Source organism: Dermochelys coriacea, chromosome 2 (assembly GCF_009764565.3).
Source record: "Dermochelys coriacea isolate rDerCor1 chromosome 2, rDerCor1.pri.v4, whole genome shotgun sequence".
Classification (NCBI taxonomy): Eukaryota; Metazoa; Chordata; order Testudines; family Dermochelyidae; genus Dermochelys; species Dermochelys coriacea.
In genome coordinates this window covers 38,193,013-38,209,951 of record NC_050069.1, presented here as the reverse complement: position 1 = coordinate 38,209,951, position 16,939 = coordinate 38,193,013, and the positions used below count along the sequence as shown (strand labels likewise).

Genomic DNA, 16,939 nt, shown 5'->3' with positions numbered 1-16,939 from the left:
CTGATCTAGTCTGGCCTCCTGTATAACACAGGCCATAGGACTTTCCTGGATTAATTCCTATTTGAACTAAGGCACATCTTTTAGAAAAATATCCAATATTTATTTTAAAATTGCCAGTGATGGATAATCCAGCACAGCCCTCAGTAAATTACTCCAATGGTTAATTACCCTGTCTGTTAAAAACCTACAGCTTATTTCAAGTCTGAATTTGTCCAGCTTTAACTTCCAGCCATTGAATCTTGTTATACTTTAGTCTGCTAGCCTGAAGAGCCATTATCTAATTTTTGTTCCCCACGTAGGTGCTTACAGACTGATCAAACCATCCTTACCCTTCTCTTTATAAGCGAAATAGATTGAGCTCCTTGAGTTTATCACACAAGGCATGTTTTCCAATCCTTTAATCATTCTTGTGGTTCTTTTCTGAACCCTCTGCAAGTTGGTTGGTGGTTTCATTCTCTGGGTTCACAAGGAGCTAATCTGAGTTTTTCTGTAGGAAATCTTGTTGCTCATTCTAGAAATAGATTTAACTAAGGATCTGATCTGCACCTCCTGATCTACATAGGGAAATGTTTTAAGTTTTAAAGGAGGTCACAGAGCAAGAGGAACTTGCAGTCAAGACTCCTAAATTCAATTCCCAACTGTCTCACTGTGTGGTGTTGGGAAAGTCCCCTTATTGTTGTCCTACAGCCTAGTCATTTAGACACCAATCCAGTGCAGCACTTTAAAATCAATGGGTCTTAATCCCATGCTTACAGTTGAGCATGTATTCAAGTACAGAACTTCTTCATTCTAATCATAGTGCTGATACTAAGGAACTCACAGGAATCTGTAAATCACTACACTACTTTTCTGACTTAGTTTCCCTCTGTCAGCTAACCAGTATGAGGGCAGTCTTGCTTAGTGGTCAGAGCAGGTGTCAAGCCCCAAGGATGAGGATCAGCGCAGAGTCAGTAGTCAGAAGCTGGAGCCAAAGGTCAAGCCAGAGTCTGGAGTCATGGACCAAAGTCAATGGTCAAACCAGAAGCAGGAACTGCAGCAGGGTGGAAGGCAGGGGCATAGAGGAAGAGTTCTATGGACCCGTGGTGCTTGGGCACCAGGAATATTTCTCGGCCCCACCTTCTGTCCCGGGCGCTCCTCCCCCTGCTCATCTCCTGGGTGATTTAAAATGGCCCGGGGCCCCACCCACCACCGGCAGCACAGCAGAGCTGAGCGGCTTCCTGCCTGCTTGCTCCACGTAGCTGCCAGCCTCTCCCTGCGGCCCCTGGGCGGGGTGCGTCTGTGTTTACACGTGCTGCTCTCACCCCAACCGCCCGTGGCCAATAGGAAGCCAGCCTGGGGGTAGCAGTGCACAGAGGCCACCCCGGCCCACCCTGCCTAGGAGCCCCAGGTAAGCACTGCACCCCCCCACCCCATCCCAGAGCCTGCACCCCCACCCCTTTCCCACACACCCCCTCCTGCCCCCAAACTCCCTCCCAGAGCCTGCATCCCATCCCCACACATACCCTCCTGCCACCAAACTCCCTCCCAGAGCCTGCACCCCCTCCCTCCGTACCACCTCCCATCCCCAAACTCTCCCCCAGACCCTGCACCCAAACTCCATCTCAGAGCCTGCATCTCTCACCCCCCTCCTGCACCCCCACCCGGCACCCAGCACCCCCACCCGGCACCCAGCACCCAAACTCCATCCCAGAGCCTGCACCCCAGACCCCCTCCCCCACCCAAACTCCCTCCTAGAGCCCAACCTCTTACCCCTTCTGCACTCAAACTCCCTCCCAGAGCCTGCACCCCTCCTGCACCACAATCCCCTGCCCCAGCCCAGGGCACCCCAGACCTCTGCCCCCCACCCAAATTCCCTCCCAGAGCCTTAGGCAGGTGTGCGGCAGAGTTTTGAGGGGGTGGGCTCTGGACGTTCTGGGCACCACCAAAATTTCTACAAACCTGCTGCCCCTAGGCAGGGGTAGGACAAAGCCAATACTGGGTGGAAGGCAGAAGCAGGAGGAACCAGGTAACAAAGGAGCAGGCACAGTGGTTGGCATGAGCATTGAGAAGCCAACGAGCTGCTGCTGTTGCTGGCTTAAGATCCAGCCTGCTGGCCCCAATCAGCCAGCCTGCTGCAAGCCTGCTGTACTGCACAGGCTGCCTGGAGATTAGCTCTGCTGCAGGCCCCAATTCCTGACACCGCCTCTGTAAAATAGGAATATTTATTTATCTCACAGTGGAGTTAAGGGGTTAAGAATTGATAAATTAGTATTTGCAGCGTGATTGGAGATTCTCTAATTATGAGCTCTATATACCAGTATGATATGATCATTCGCAGTGGTCGCAGAAAACTGAATGTATCGTAAGTGCCACGGACTTATGGAACCAGGGCTCATAAGTGATCTTGGGATCCAGTCTCCTCTCCCTGCACTCGGGCAGTTTTCGATAATATTAAACAGGTTTTATGTACATGTATATACAGAATTGGGAGAATATGTTTCCTTATGTCAAACGCCAATTCCCAGAGACACATAAGGGACAGGTTACTGAGGGCAGGGGTTTGTTCAAAAGCTATCAATGGTTGCAGGGAGAACAAAATATGGAAAGGAATGTGGGTACCTACAGGAAACTATAGCAGACTTATCAGCTCTGGAGCCCTAAAGACTCAGCCACAGAGACTGTGTCAAATACTCCCAGTAGAGAACAAACAGTGAGTAACATTACCACCATCCACTAGGTAGTAATGAGGGTAACACACTGTGCCCAAGAAGCCAAGACACTCATATAGATGCTGGGGAAGCAGTGGCTCTACTGCATTCTCTCCCTGACCGGAAACACTACAGAGACCAGTGGGGTGAGGTTCTTTGGCTCTAAGGGGCTGAGGGAGAAGCCACTCTACCTTACATGTTTCCCTCAGCTCTTGGTAGATTTCCAAGAATCCTGACCGTGGGTATCCAAAGCTCTGCACAGATTTTCGGACATCCATAGGTTTAAGGGATGAAAATCCATAGGTTTAAGGGATGCACAGAGAGCAAACCCTGCCCCGCACAACAGAATGATTCTGAGAAAGTGCAGGGAGTGCATATTCTGTTTCCTATCATGAGCCAAGATGGAGGCCAAACTTCTCCCTACAAAATAAAATGAGAGCTCCAAAGACACTAGATTATATTGTTCAGACATAGTTTATTTAAATCATTTCAGGCTTTGCAATAACACAAGGAACTAGCAAGCCATAGACATTTCCCTATCCATTTCTTTAGGAAGTTTGGGATGGCCAGGACCATCTTTTGAACTGTGTTACTGAAACTATAAAAATATTTCACACAACTTGAATAAAGATTGTAACAGGACTTTGGGATCTTATGCTTATGTAGGGGACCTGAGCAAATCCATATACAAAACAGTGTATATCCTGGACTAAAAATCAAGTATCTTAATTTAAACAACACTGGATAAATGCTTAAAAAAATCTCCTCATACGACCAAGTTGATAATGATACAAGCAGAAGAAAGGTTGTCTTTCCTCAAACAGCGGACATTCAGGTTGTAACATTTTCTCCTTCCATGTGAACGTCCTGCTCATGAAATATGCTGAATTGAGAGCTCCAGAATTTGTAGTTCTCAAAGAACAGGTACAGCCATAGGTGCAAGCTTTCCCTCAATGCCCCACGAATGTGTCTCCCTCCAGACTAGACAAGGCACCTCTACGAGAAAGTAGTTCTACTTCCATGTCTGCTAAATCCTTGACCTCTTTGCTCAGACTCAGAACAAGGGGTTACTGAACTATGATTCTGATTCTAATAAATTTGTTAGTCTCTAAGGTGCCACAAGTATTCCTTTTCTTTTTGCGAATACAGACGAACACGGCTGCTACTCTGAAACCTATGATTCTGATAGTTTTTGTGATGTGGACACCTGTCCACCAGGAACTAGACTGACATGACTGACTTACTTCACATAGTTCAGATGGGAACTACAATAGAACCCTGTTTATCTGACCCTCCATTATCTGGCATTCCTATTAACTGAACAACCAGCCCACACCAGTCCAGAAGCAGGAGATCTCTCCTGTGGCCACTAGATGGCGCTGTGGCATCATACTTTTCCATTCTCTGGATTATCCAAATTTTCCGATCTGGCCAGAGAGGTCCCAATTAAATCAGGGGTTCTGCTGTACTTTGTCACTGCCAATCTGGGCTGGATTGTTACTGTTATTCCTTCTACAACAAATCACACTACGTCAAAGCCATCCCTTCAATTTGTGCCTATACTGTAACAGTTACCCATGATATAAACAACTAAAATACACAGCTAGATTGTACTACAGATCACACATCACCATTTATACAGCACTCACTAATTAGGGGTTGATTGTCACAGTATACTACAGTGTTGATACAATAATTAAGAACACCGTAGTATATTGTGACTATGGTCTGACAATTCCATTGTAGTGGTGTGATATTGCACATTGAGCATGCTATTCTACAGATGACCATCATCATAGTATCTGGTTTCAGAGTAGCAGCCGTGTTAGTCTGTATTCGCAAAAAGAAAAGGAGTACTTGTGGCACCTTAGAGACTAAAATTTATTAGAGCATAAGCTTTCGTGAGCTACAGCTCACTTCATCGGATGCATTTGGTGGAAAAAACAGAGGAGAGATTTATATATACACACACACAGAGAACATGAAACAATGGGTTTATCATACACACTGTAAGGAGAGTGATCACTTAAGATAAGCCATCACTAGCAGCAGGGGGGGGGAAAAGGAGGAAAACCTTTCATGGTGACAAGTAAGGTAGGCTAATTCCAGCAGTTAACAAGAATATCAGAGGAACAGTGGGGGGTGGGGTGGGAGGGAGAAATATCATGGGGAAATAGTTTTACTTTGTGTAATGACTCATCCATTCCCAGTCTCTATTCAAGCCTAAGTTAATTGTATCCAGTTTGCAAATTAATTCTAATTCAGCAGTCTCTCGTTGGAGTCTGTTTTTGAAGCTTTTTTGTTGAAGTATAGCCACTCTTAGGTCTGTGATCGAGTGACCAGAGAGATTGAAGTGTTCTCCAACTGGTTTTTGAATGTCATAATTCTTGACGTCTGATTTGTGTCCATTCATTCTTTTACGTAGAGACTGTCCAGTTTGGCCAATGTACATGGCAGAGGGGCATTGCTGGCACATGATGGCATATATTACATTGGTAGATGCGCAGGTGAATGAGCCTCCGATAGTGTGGCTGATGTGATTAGGCCCTATGATGGTATCCCCTGAATAGATATGTGGACAGAGTTGGCAATGGGCTTTGTTGCAAGGATAGGTTCCTGGGTTAGTGGTTCTGTTGTGTGGTGTGTGGTTGCTGGTGAGTATTTGCTTCAGACTGGGGGGCTGTCTGTAAGCAAGGACTGGTCTGTCTCCCAAGATCTGTGAGAGTGATGGGTCGTCCTTCAGGATAGGTTGTAGATCCTTGATGATGCGTTGGAGAGGTTTTAGTTGGGGGCTGAAGGTGATGGCTAGTGGCGTTCTGTTGTTTTCTTTGTTGGGCCTGTCCTGTAGTAGGTGACTTCTGGGTACTCTTCTGGCTCTGTCAATCTGTTTCTTCACTTCAGCAGGTGGGTATTGTAGTTGTAGGAATGCATGATAGAGATCTTGTAGGTGTTTGTCTCTGTCTGAGGGGTTGGAGCAAATGCGGTTATATCGTAGCGCTTGGCTGTAGACAATGGATCGAGTGGTATGATCTGGATGAAAGCTAGAGGCATGTAGGTAGGAATAGCGGTCAGTAGGTTTCCGATATAGGGTGGTGTTTATGTGACCATCGCTTATTAGCACCGTAGTGTCCAGGAAGTGGATCTCTTGTGTGGACTGGTCCAGGCTGAGGTTGATGGTGGGATGGAAATTGTTGAAATCATGGTGGAATTCCTCAAGAGCTTCTTTTCCATGGGTCCAGATGATGAAGATGTCATCAATGTAGCGCAAGTAGAGTATCTGGGTTCTCAATGGTATAAGGCTCAAGTAAAAAAAAATATATATATACCTCAGGGGAAAAAAAAAACAGAACAATATGCCATCTTACATTACAAATATACTGGTGAAATTCAGAAGGATAGGAGAGTATAGAATATCCATCAGAATGGATAAAATAAAGAAGATGTGTAGAAATTGATATTTCAATGTCAGATGCTGATCACAACCCCAGTGGAACAAGGGGTTAAAGCTGATGTAAGTCTGCTTACTGTTAAGGCACTTGTATGTAAGTAGCAGCAATTAGGTAGGTTGAGATTTGACCACCACCAAAGACTTTTTCCTTCACTGTCTCAAGTTTTAAATACAGATCCACCTGATTCATAATATTACAAATCAAATCTTATATGAAGGGTATTTTCCTTTGAACGCTTGCTGCTATTACTGATAGGCCAGGTTTGGCATGTGTCATAAAAGCTGCTTGTCCTAGATCACATGTTAACAGGGAAATCCAAGCAAATTGTATCACTTGATCTGATAAGATCATACCATAATCATACCGTATACCCCACTAAACACACACCACTCCTTCCTCTACTAATGTTTTTGAAGCAGGAGAGAAGTGTACTATATCATAGGGACAAAGTGGAAGCACTGTTCTAGATTCACGAATTTAGATTTTAAGAAGTTGTCAGAAAAGTTTATAGGAACATATTTAGATGCGTGTTACCTCATCTGGGTTCAAGATTAAAATACTGCAAAGTGAGGACAGATGCAAATTAAGAAATAATTAACTTAACTAAAGCATAGTAAAACACTTATTGCAGCCATTTAAAAAAAAGTCATCAGTCCAGTTTTATCCAATGGTCACAACAACATGACTCAAACAAGCTCTTTATAGTATATGCCTTTAAGAAGCTGCATGAATTTCTGAGAGGACATTTTTACAAATGCAAAGCAAAAAAAATATATACACTATAGATTACAACCTACATATTGTACAGCTAAATTATAGACTATTCAAGTGTAAATTTATAACTTCACACAAAGTAAGAAGTCAGGAAAAAAAAAACAACAACCACCTAGTAGACTCCAGAAGAAATACAGAAAAACTTCCCAACAAAAAGTGAGATGAGGGCAGGGGAGGAGTCAAGATGCTCTCTGAAGAGAGATTAGAAATCTGCATCCAGAGTGAAAACATTGTCCGTTGTTTCCGCCATAACTGCAAAGCGCTGATACTCTGAAACCCGCTTCTCAAAAAAATTTGTTTTTCCTTCCAGTGAAATATTTTCCATGAAATCAAAAGGGTTTTCTGCTTGAAAGACCTGAGAAAAGCAAACTTTATTAAATTGGAGTTCCTAAAATGACAACATGATGCTCCTATAAATCCTCATATGCATAATCCACAAAATGATGTTACTTACCTGTAACTGGGAGTTCGTCGAGATTTGTGATCCCCATGTGTATTCTACACAAGGGTGTGCGTGCGCTCCATGTGCCTGAAACTGGAGATCTGTAGCAAGTAGTGTCCTTTGGTCCATGCATGAATAGTTGCTCTCCTTGTGCTTCAAACCGAGGGCAGAAAGGGTGGCATGGACAGACACCTTTCCAGTTCCTTCTCTTACCATGAATTAGATCCACATCCGAAGCAGAGGGGAAGGAGGGCGGGTAGTGGAATGCAGATAGGGCCCACACATCTCAAAGAACCTCCAGTTAAAGTTAAAAAGAAAAGGAGTACTTGTGGCACCTTACAGACTAACAAATTTATTTAAGCATCCGATGAAGTGAGCTGTAGCTCACGAAAGCTTATGCTCAAATAAATTTGTTAGTCTCTAAGGTGCCACAAGTACTCCTTTTCTTTTTGGGTCAGTAATGTTTGTCCCTGTGAGCGCTCTGTTATGGCGACAAATATTCTTGGTGTTTTCCCATTCAGTTTCGTTCTTTGTAGATAAAAGACCAAGGCCTGTTTGACATTGAGGGAGTGTAGTCTTTTTTTTTTTTTTTTTTTTTTGCTGGAAACATGAGGTTTTGGGAATAATATTGTTAAGTGAGTTAGCTGGTTCATGTGAAACTCTGAAGAGAGACTTTCTCTGTGAAATATAGTGTATGGCAGGTCAGCCATGAGTGCACCCCATTCATTCACCCATCTGGCTGACTTAATGGCAAATAAGAAGGCAACCTTCATGGAAAGGTGTTACGTGGAACATGTGACCATCATTTTTGAAAGTAAGAGCTGAGAGTACCAAGCTGAGGTCCTATGTAGCATGGGTACTATCACTGGTGGGAAAGTCTTAATGAGTCCTTTGAGGAATCAAATTGTGGCAGGGTGAGTAAAGATAATGTGGTTTTTCACTGGATGAGGGAAGGCACTGACTACTGCCAGGTAGACTTTCCAATCCCTCAAGATGTCAGGTTTTTCCATTGGCTAGCTGAGATAGTCTAAAATGGCAGTGATATCTGCCAATTCTGGTAAACGCTGTTTACATTGTGACTAGATAGAGAAAGGCCTCCATTTAGCTAGAGAGCATTTTCTAGTGGAGATTTTTCTGCTCTGATTGACAATATTTCAGATAACCTCTGAATATGAATGTTTCAGATCTGATGACCATCCAAATAGCAGGCCATGAGACGAAGAGGGTCTGGGGTGTAATCTCTAATCCTGCCCTTCTCCTGATCCAGAAAAGATTGTATATAGGTAGGAGGATGGGATGACATTCATAGGAGGCCCACAAGCAAAAATGTCTAGGCCAATTGGATACAATGAAGACAACCTTGGCCCTGTTGTGGTGAATTTTTTATAGAACCTGAGGTAGTGGGGGATGGGAGGAAAGATGTACCTTAGGTGGTCAGTCCAGGATAACAGAAGGACATCACCCCTGGAGTCTCAGCCTAATGTTGCTCTGCAAGTGGGAGGGGAACAGGTCCCAAGATGGTGTTTCTCACTGGGTGAAGATTTCAGTCAAGACAGAATTGTGTATTTCTCACTCATAGCCTGCTGAGATTTTCTGCCAATGTTCTACACACCAGGTAAGTATGTCACCAACAGCAAGATGCTCTTCTTGATGCACCAGTCTCATGAATTCAGTACCTCTATACACAAAGGAAGCAATCTTGCTCCAGCCTGTTTGTTTACACAAAAGACAGTCAATCGTGTTGTTTGACGTTAGCTGGATATGACAGAACCATATGAGGAGGAGGAATGCATTATAGGCAAGGTGAACTGTCCTCCTCTCTAGTAGATTTATATGCATTCTGGTCTCACATGGGAACCATGTGCCTTGTGCAGTGCAACTGTCCATATGGGCTCCCCATCTTAGGAGGGATGCATCTATGATTATGGTTGCATCAGGTAGGGGTGGAAGAAAGGTGACTCCCGCTCACATCTGGTCCAATTTTGTCCACCACACAAGAAAGGCTCTGACCTTTTACAGTATTGTTACCCTGGTATTCATGTTGTCCTTGTCCGGTGAATAAAACAGACAAAAACCAGGCCTGCAGGCAACAGAGATGGAGTCTGATAAATGGTGTAAAATACACACACGCAGCCATGTAGATTAGTAGGGAAAGACACATTCCTCGATGTAGTGAGAGGTCTGAGGGTGATTGCTCATAGCCTCAAATCTGTTTATAGGGAGATAGCCTTTACTGAGAACGAGTCTAAGGTTGGTCCTATGAAATCTATAGTGTTTGTGGGAGTGGAATTTTCTTTATTTATACAGACTCCCAATGATGTCAGAAATGGAGTAAGGACAGGGTCACCGACTGGGCTTCCTGACTTATTCAGCATGTTAGTAGCCAGACGGTGTAGCGGTTGTGCCTCATCTGGGCTGCCACCACTGAGAAGACTTTTGGGAAGACCTTGGGTGCGGTCACCATCTCATATGGGAGAACTCTAAACTGGTAGCGTTCTTGTCCTATCATGAATCTTAGAAACTTTCTGTGGTACCAATGAATATCCACATGAAAGTAAAGATCTTTCATGTTGAGGGATGCAAACCATGTGTTCTTCTCCAGAGAGGGAATTATTGATGCCAGTTTTACCATGTGAATTTTGATTTGTGAATAAAGACATTTAGTTGGCATAGATCAAGAATTGGTCTCCATCCTCCATATTTCTTGGGAACTATGAAATATGGTGAGTAGACCCTCTTTCCTTGATGTTGGGATGGTGCCTCTCTGAAGGACAAAGTTCACTTCCCAACGAAAGATCTTCTCGCGAGAGTGGTCCCTGAGAAGATGATTTGTGATAGGGAGGTGAGACAAACTATGTTGCGTAACCTGCGTGGATGATCTCTAATACCCACTTGTATGTTGTTATTGCCTTCCAGTTGTGTTTGAAGTGGGTAGCAGCCACCAAAGGTCTGCGGGGCAGTACGGCATGGCATCAATATCAGCATGCAATTCTCAATGAAACCCTTGGATAATGGGTGACGGCAGACCGTGGTTGCAGAATTGGAGGAAGTTGCATACCTGGATCTTTGAACTCTCTGTCATTTGCGAGGTGATTTGTGAGGGCACTGGTGATAAAATGCCGGGGGGCGGAAAGCCACGGGAGTGGGGGGGGAGAGGCTTGGGGCTATAGGTTTGCTTGTGGAGCTCTTTTCAGGGCCAGGGTATAAATCTCCAGGAAGCAGAGTTGTTCTAGAGTCCTTAAGAGAGCATAGTGTAGCCATAGGGCTCACCTGCTGACTCATTGCTCTTCTTACTGAAGAGATTATATTCAAAAGGCAAATCCTCAGTGGTATTATGGACCTTTGTGGAGAACTAAGAAAAATATGTTCCAGAGAGGTAAGGTTTCAGTTCTTCCTGGAGTTCCAGGAGTCCCTAGGTGGGGGCCGATGGCTCTGGGGCCAGGCCTCCAAAGCTCTTGAACTCAGTATGCGCCAGAATCACTGACTCCCAGGTGTACAGTGTAAAGCTCCCAGACAGGACCAATCTGTCCCGTGGGAAAGGGTGAGAATCAGAACTGTTAGATTCTTCTTCCTTTGCACCTTTCCTTCTTGGACAGAAGGTTTGTGCAGACCTAATTCGTAAGGACCAGCGAATGAGGACTTACCTAACTTAGACCAAGACGGAAGGAATCCTTTTTCATAGAGGCAAATCTGGATGGAGATCTCTCTTTATGCCTATACTTATGTTCCTACTTTTATGAGAAGGTTTCTTAGGCTTAATTGTTTTGACCCCTAGTCCAGAGCTTTTACTCAGCAGGGGCACAACTCGCAACGAGGCCACTATACTGAGGTTCTCCCCAGCCTGCATCCAACTGAGATCTCAGCGCCAGCTCCATGAGGTGGTTCCACAGACGGAGCTCTTATCCCTCACAGGTTTGAGGACAGAAACTGAGGCCAATGCTGCACTTGGCAGTAAGCCTCCCCAAGTCAGTAAAGGAAGTGCTAGTGTTCATTGCTGAAGCAGAAGGAACCAGGGTGGGAGATACAGTTCTTGAACTCTAGGACTCTTGGCATAGTCCTTTTCCACGGGGAGAAGCTCCCAAGAACTAAACTAACTAGACTAGCTATGAAAATATGAACACACTTAAACACTAGATCTAAACTTACTAAAAACTATTTACAATATATAATTACAGATATTGTAAGCAGAGGAAGATCAAAGTGGACACAAAGAATTCAAACTAGGCAGTGGTAAGAAGGAACTGGAGAGGCATTGGTCCGTGCCACCCTCTATGCCCTCAGTTCGAAGCATGAGGAGAGCAACTGCAAATGTGAGGACCAACAGATGCTACTTACTACAAATCTCCGGTCTCAGGTGCTGGAAGCACATGCGTGCCCATGTGTGGAATACACATAGGAACCAGCACTCGAAGCAGCAGCACCCCAGTTGCTGGTAACTTCCCTGGGTAAAAATAAAGCAGGAATTCTCCAGCTTCTCATAGACTGGTTCTCCCCTCCTCAGACCACCAACCCTGGCAACCAGCAAGGAAACATGAAATATCTCAGGAAACAAGATATTAGAATAGACTTGGCTCTCATTCCACTTAAGCAGTGCAATATAAATGTTTATTTTTCACACCCTGAGAGCGCCACTCTACCCTGTATATTGATTAATGTTTTTTTTAACTTGGGGTTTGTACCAATGAATGCATCCAGCACAAAAAACTCTGTGCAACCCTTAACTTATTTCTCAGAGGTTCACTTCTTTGTGTGTGTAATAAAAGGGTTTATCCTCAGAAAGTTCTCCTGTCAGCATTATTAATAGATCTATTTTCCTCAGAGTAACAGTATTTTTCAAAGGTCACTTGCTTCCATCTAAGCAAATTCAGTGTTATATTGACCAACCAAGAGATGGGCATGCTAATCTGTTAACCTTGTGCAATGAATATAAGCAGTTCTGCTTCATTATAGTTTTGCAGAACCAGAGCACCTGAATGCAACACACACTTCCAATTTAAATCCAAGTAGTAATTACAGGGCAACTCTGGCCAGAGAAACAATGGTTTCATCTGTTCCAAATAATGAAATCTGTATATTGACATTGATCTCTGTGTGAGACACAGCAGAACGCACAAGTGCGATACCCACACCTGTGGTAAATTAGTGCAGCACACAGACAACTTTGCTTGGCCATTTTAACAGGCCAGTATTTCTTGGAAGTGTCATCTCTCTCAACTTTCTTACCTTAGGGAACCCAAGTTCTGTAAGTAACCGGTCTGCCACAAACTCAATGTACCGTTTCATCAAAGTGCAATTCATTCCAATCAGCCCTACTGGTAAAGCCTCTGTTAAAAACTCCTGGAGTAAAACAGAACAGTGACATTTAAAGAAGGGACAGTGCAACTTAAGGGGAACAAATGGTATCTACTTAGTGTTTCATTTTTGATGTTTTTATGAAATCAGACTCAGCGGTTGTTTACTACTTAAATAACTTGTATCACAAAAAAACACAGCAAATGTCTCCTGTTTTGATCAGCTCTTTGCAACTTTCTATATTTTAGTATTTATTTTGTGAAAGTCAGTGAGATTTTTCACTGGTGTTTTTACTACGTGACAGATCCAATTCTCACTAACGATCAATGGAAGTTTTGCCACTGAATTCAACAGAAGCTGGATCAGATCCTATGTGTAGCAACAAAAGTGTCTTCCCTGTAGGTAAATGTGACTGAACATGAAAGAGAAAACTCACCTGTGCTGGCTTTAGCTTGTACTAATCACTTGGCTAGTACTGTCAGAAATCATCTCTGCCTTCTATTCTCTGTGACAATCAAGAGTACCAAGAGACTGATTGTAGGTGGTGTGTTGGAATTTTACAGTGATTTACATGTGCGGACTAGTCATTTATTAGGAATTCCAGAAATTCTACTAGAGCATCACCTTCTTTACACATGAAAATCCTCTTGTGCCATCAGTGACGCTGTACTGATCAGTCTTGTCTGCTCACCTGCTCAATTTCAACTGCATTAACAATAATCTCCTTGACCCTCTCTTCTGAAGGCTTGTTCACTAAATAATGAAATATTAGACAAGCAAAGTCACAGTGCAGACCCTGAAATACAAAAGAATGAAAGTTTAATTTCGCCTGCCCCTCATGATTTGCTATTTAAAGCCTTGTACTGATAATTGTCTCTCTGAGAGGAATAAGCTTCCTAACTTCCTGCTTCATGGCAATCAGGGTGGATAAAAATCAATGATTAAAAAAAAAAATCAGTTATTTAAATCGGATTTTTTTGATAAAATGCTTTTTGAGGAAAAAACTTATCTAAAGATAGTTTCAATTAAGATACATTAGAGCTCAAAGATATCTCATCATAGAATAGGGATTATAAATTCTAATTCTACAGAATGAGACAATATATTCATGTAACGTTTAAGAAAAGTTTTGTAAATGAGTTCCAATAGTTCATGGATTAGGGACCCAATCTTATGGGATTCCAGGGGTTTCTGTATAGATTATTTAGGTTAATCTTGATCTACCCAATGGGATGCAGTGGTCAGTCTAAAAGATACCATCAGGTATGCTTAGTTTTGCATTTGTGTCTCCAGAGATAACATGCTTGTTAACAGCAAAAATGTTTTTAAATAAATAATATACAGAGATAACAACAGATCTCAACCCTATTGTCTCTCTGCAAATCTGTGTACACAGAGACAATCCCTTACCTCTCTCTGAAAATGCAAAGTTTCAAAAAGTTCAACGAATAGAAGATTGTTGGGGGAGGAATAGATCTGGACAAGGGGAAGAAGTCTGGAGATAAATGTGAGAAGGGAGGGACAGGCAGTAGAAAGAGAAGTGAATCTGTTTGTGCAGCATATTTCAGAAGTCTTGAGGTTTTTCTGAGCGTAGCCTTCATTGATTGAGATCTACCATACCATTCTCTCACTAGAAGGGAAAACCTATAATAGCAGCAGGCCCTAAAAGAGACCCAGTTTGGGAATATTTTAATGAAGCTCCTCTAACTGTGGGTAAGACAGGCATGCATGCATGCAAAATGCAAACAGTGTAACGAAGAAATGCAAGGCTTGGTTGCCCAAATGAAACATCATGAGAAGTGTTCCTTCTCAGGGGGAAGCTGCATTGAAGATGATGAAAGGAACATGTTTGAACATGCAGGATCTTCAGGTTGGTAAATTTTTTTACTTCATACCTTTCTTAAGGATTGCCTGTCTTCCTTCTGGACCATTCTTGAATTCTCATGTTTGAGCAATAAATATACTTGTTACTCTATGGTACTATCATTTTAGATGCAGTTGTGATAAAAAAATAAAATAGCTGAAATAGGCAGATCTTCCTTTTATAATTTCACCTTTAAAGTAGTACTGAGTGTCAGTGAATATAATGAGTAATACTAAATGAGCAGTATGGTAATAATAATTAAATAACTGCATTGACTTATTTTGTTTAGGAGAATCCATCCTCAACATACAGGATTCTGAAGATGATCCACCTTCAAGATCACCATAATTTTCTATAGTTTCAGAGTTATCTGCCAATGATAATGTTTCAGTCACATCATGTATGTCACATAGCCACAGTATATCATCTGTAGCAAAAAGAAAAAAAAATCTCCATCATTCAGAAACAACCATAGATAGGTTTGTGATAAGAACAAGCAGATTACAAAATGAGGTAATTGATGAAAAAACTGCCCTGTTTGTTTATGCAACAAACTTGCCTTTCTGTATGATTGAGAGCCCACTCTTCATTAACATGGTTCAGTCATTAAGACCAGGATACAGTCCACCCAACAGACAGATGTCACAGGCAAACTGCTGGATAAAATGCATGAAAGAGAAATTGAGCAATGTGCAAAAGGTCTAGAGGATAAAATTGTTAACCTGAGTCTTGATGGGTGGAGCAATGTCCACAATGAGCCTGTTGTAGGTGCTTGTGTGACAACAGAAGAAGGGAATGTCTTCCTTACAGAAACAGTTGATACAATAGGAAATGCACATATAGCAGAATACTTACAAGTAGTAGTAAAAGCTATAACAAACTGTTAAAAAAAATTCAAATGTCTAGTATGCAGCTTGGTCACAGACAATGCTGCAAATGAATCCAAGATGAGAAGAAATTTAGAAGAGAATCCCAAGCTAATAACATATGGTTGCAGTGTTCATTTGATGTACCTCCTAGCCAAAGACTTCAGTGTTCCAGAAATAAAGGCTAATGTTGCTGAAATTGCAAAATATTTCCGTAACAACCACTTTGCAGCAACTGCTCTGAAAAAAGTGGAAGGAACCAAGCTAACTCTCCTACAAGACGTGTGATGGAACTCAGTAATGGACTGTTTTGAGCACTATATCAAGAACTGGCCTAGTCTGATGACAGTTTGTGAACAAAATCGTGAAAAAATTGATGGCACTGTCACAGCCAAAGTTCTCAACATTGGGCTTAAGAGAAATGTTGAACACATGCTAAGTACCCTGAAGCCTATTTCTGTAGCCTTGAACAAAATGCAGGGAAATTGCCGTTTTATTACTGACACTGTTGAAATTTGGAAGGAACTGAGTGAGATCTTAAAAAGATAAATATGCAATGAAAGAGTTAAATTCCAAGCATTTAAAAAAAAATGGGACAAGCACCATCTCCAGCTCATTTTCTTGCAAATACTCTCAGTACCAGGGTCAAAACTTAACTGCTGAAGAAGAGGTGTTGGCTATGACATGGACATCAGCAATCATCCTTCCATAATGCCAACTATAATAAACTTTAAAGCTAAGGATGAACCATTCAAGAAATATGTTTGCCGACTATGTTTTAAAGAAAGTCACACCAGTGAACTGGTAGAAGTCACTTAAGCACTTGAATTCAGAGACTGTTGAAGTGATAATCTCACTTTTAACAGCAGTAGCTTCTTCTGCCAGTGTAGAAAGAACATTTTCTTCCTTTCGACTACTTCATTCCAAATTGAGAAATCGTTTTGGACCTGAAGAAGCAGGAAAGCTTATTTTTCTTTTCCAGATTATGAACAAACAGGAAAATGAGGTGAAGATGACTGAGATAGCTGCAGAAGCCAATATTTTAAGTTTCTCATGTTGACCTGGCTGACAGTCTATTTAATTTTTGTTTTTTTAAAATATTTCATTTAAAACTAATTTAATTAAAAACAATTTTAACAAAAACAAACCTGATTTTTAAAAAATTGAATGTTTAACTAAATTCAAAAATTCATATGCTTGTTTTGTTAAAATATTATGTTTGCTGTTGAAGAAAAAAATCCAGAATAACGTTGTTGTTTTAGTTAAATAAAACAATTAAAATGTCTGTCTGGTGATGTTCTCCTCCTAATACAGCATGGCAAGAAAATCCTCCAAACGTTGATCATTAACCTGTTGAATTGGAGGTAGTTCACCTCCCAGTGACTTCATAAATATCTGCTTCAATTACTTTTGGTAAATGAAATAACCAAACAATCATTCATTTGCTGATATAGCTATAAAACTAATCTGAAAAGTTTTCAAAATAAATCACTTTAAAAATGTATAGTGTGTACCTTCTAAAAAATTAAACCTACATCTATCTCTGAGTTGTGAAGACTATGTAT

At 42.0% G+C, this 16,939-nt stretch overlaps 1 protein-coding gene and 2 long non-coding RNA genes across 6 annotated transcripts in view; 1 reads left to right on the top strand and 2 right to left on the bottom strand.

The window, feature by feature from the left end:
• The first annotated feature begins 1,040 nt into the window (after positions 1-1,040).
• LOC119851115 lies at positions 1,041-11,650 on the top strand. Its single transcript, XR_005291140.2, has 3 exons — positions 1,041-1,387; positions 10,269-10,441; positions 11,528-11,650. It is a non-coding gene; the product is annotated as an uncharacterized LOC119851115 (long non-coding RNA).
• On the bottom strand, positions 3,130-4,598 carry LOC122458616. The gene is made up of 2 exons (XR_006278686.1): positions 3,862-4,598; positions 3,130-3,762 (listed from the first exon to the last, which is right to left on the bottom strand). It is a non-coding gene; the product is annotated as an uncharacterized LOC122458616 (long non-coding RNA).
• RRM2B (ribonucleotide reductase regulatory TP53 inducible subunit M2B) overlaps positions 6,799-16,939 on the bottom strand; it is a 38,411-nt gene continuing 28,270 nt past the window's right edge. Inside the window, exons 7-10 of one of the 4 annotated variants that reach the window (XM_043507490.1) lie at positions 16,232-16,321; positions 13,336-13,440; positions 12,576-12,689; positions 6,799-7,265 (exon numbers count right to left, since the gene is read on the bottom strand). In XM_043507490.1, coding sequence (XP_043363425.1) covers positions 7,113-7,265; positions 12,576-12,689; positions 13,336-13,440; positions 16,232-16,321 — 462 coding nt within the window. In that variant the 3' untranslated portion in view covers positions 6,799-7,112. Of the gene's footprint in view, positions 7,266-7,784; positions 9,062-11,664; positions 11,794-12,575; positions 12,690-13,335; positions 13,441-16,231; positions 16,322-16,939 lie in introns of those variants that run through there. The other 3 variants (XM_043507489.1, XM_043507491.1, XM_038390377.2) reach the window with 3 other exon arrangements.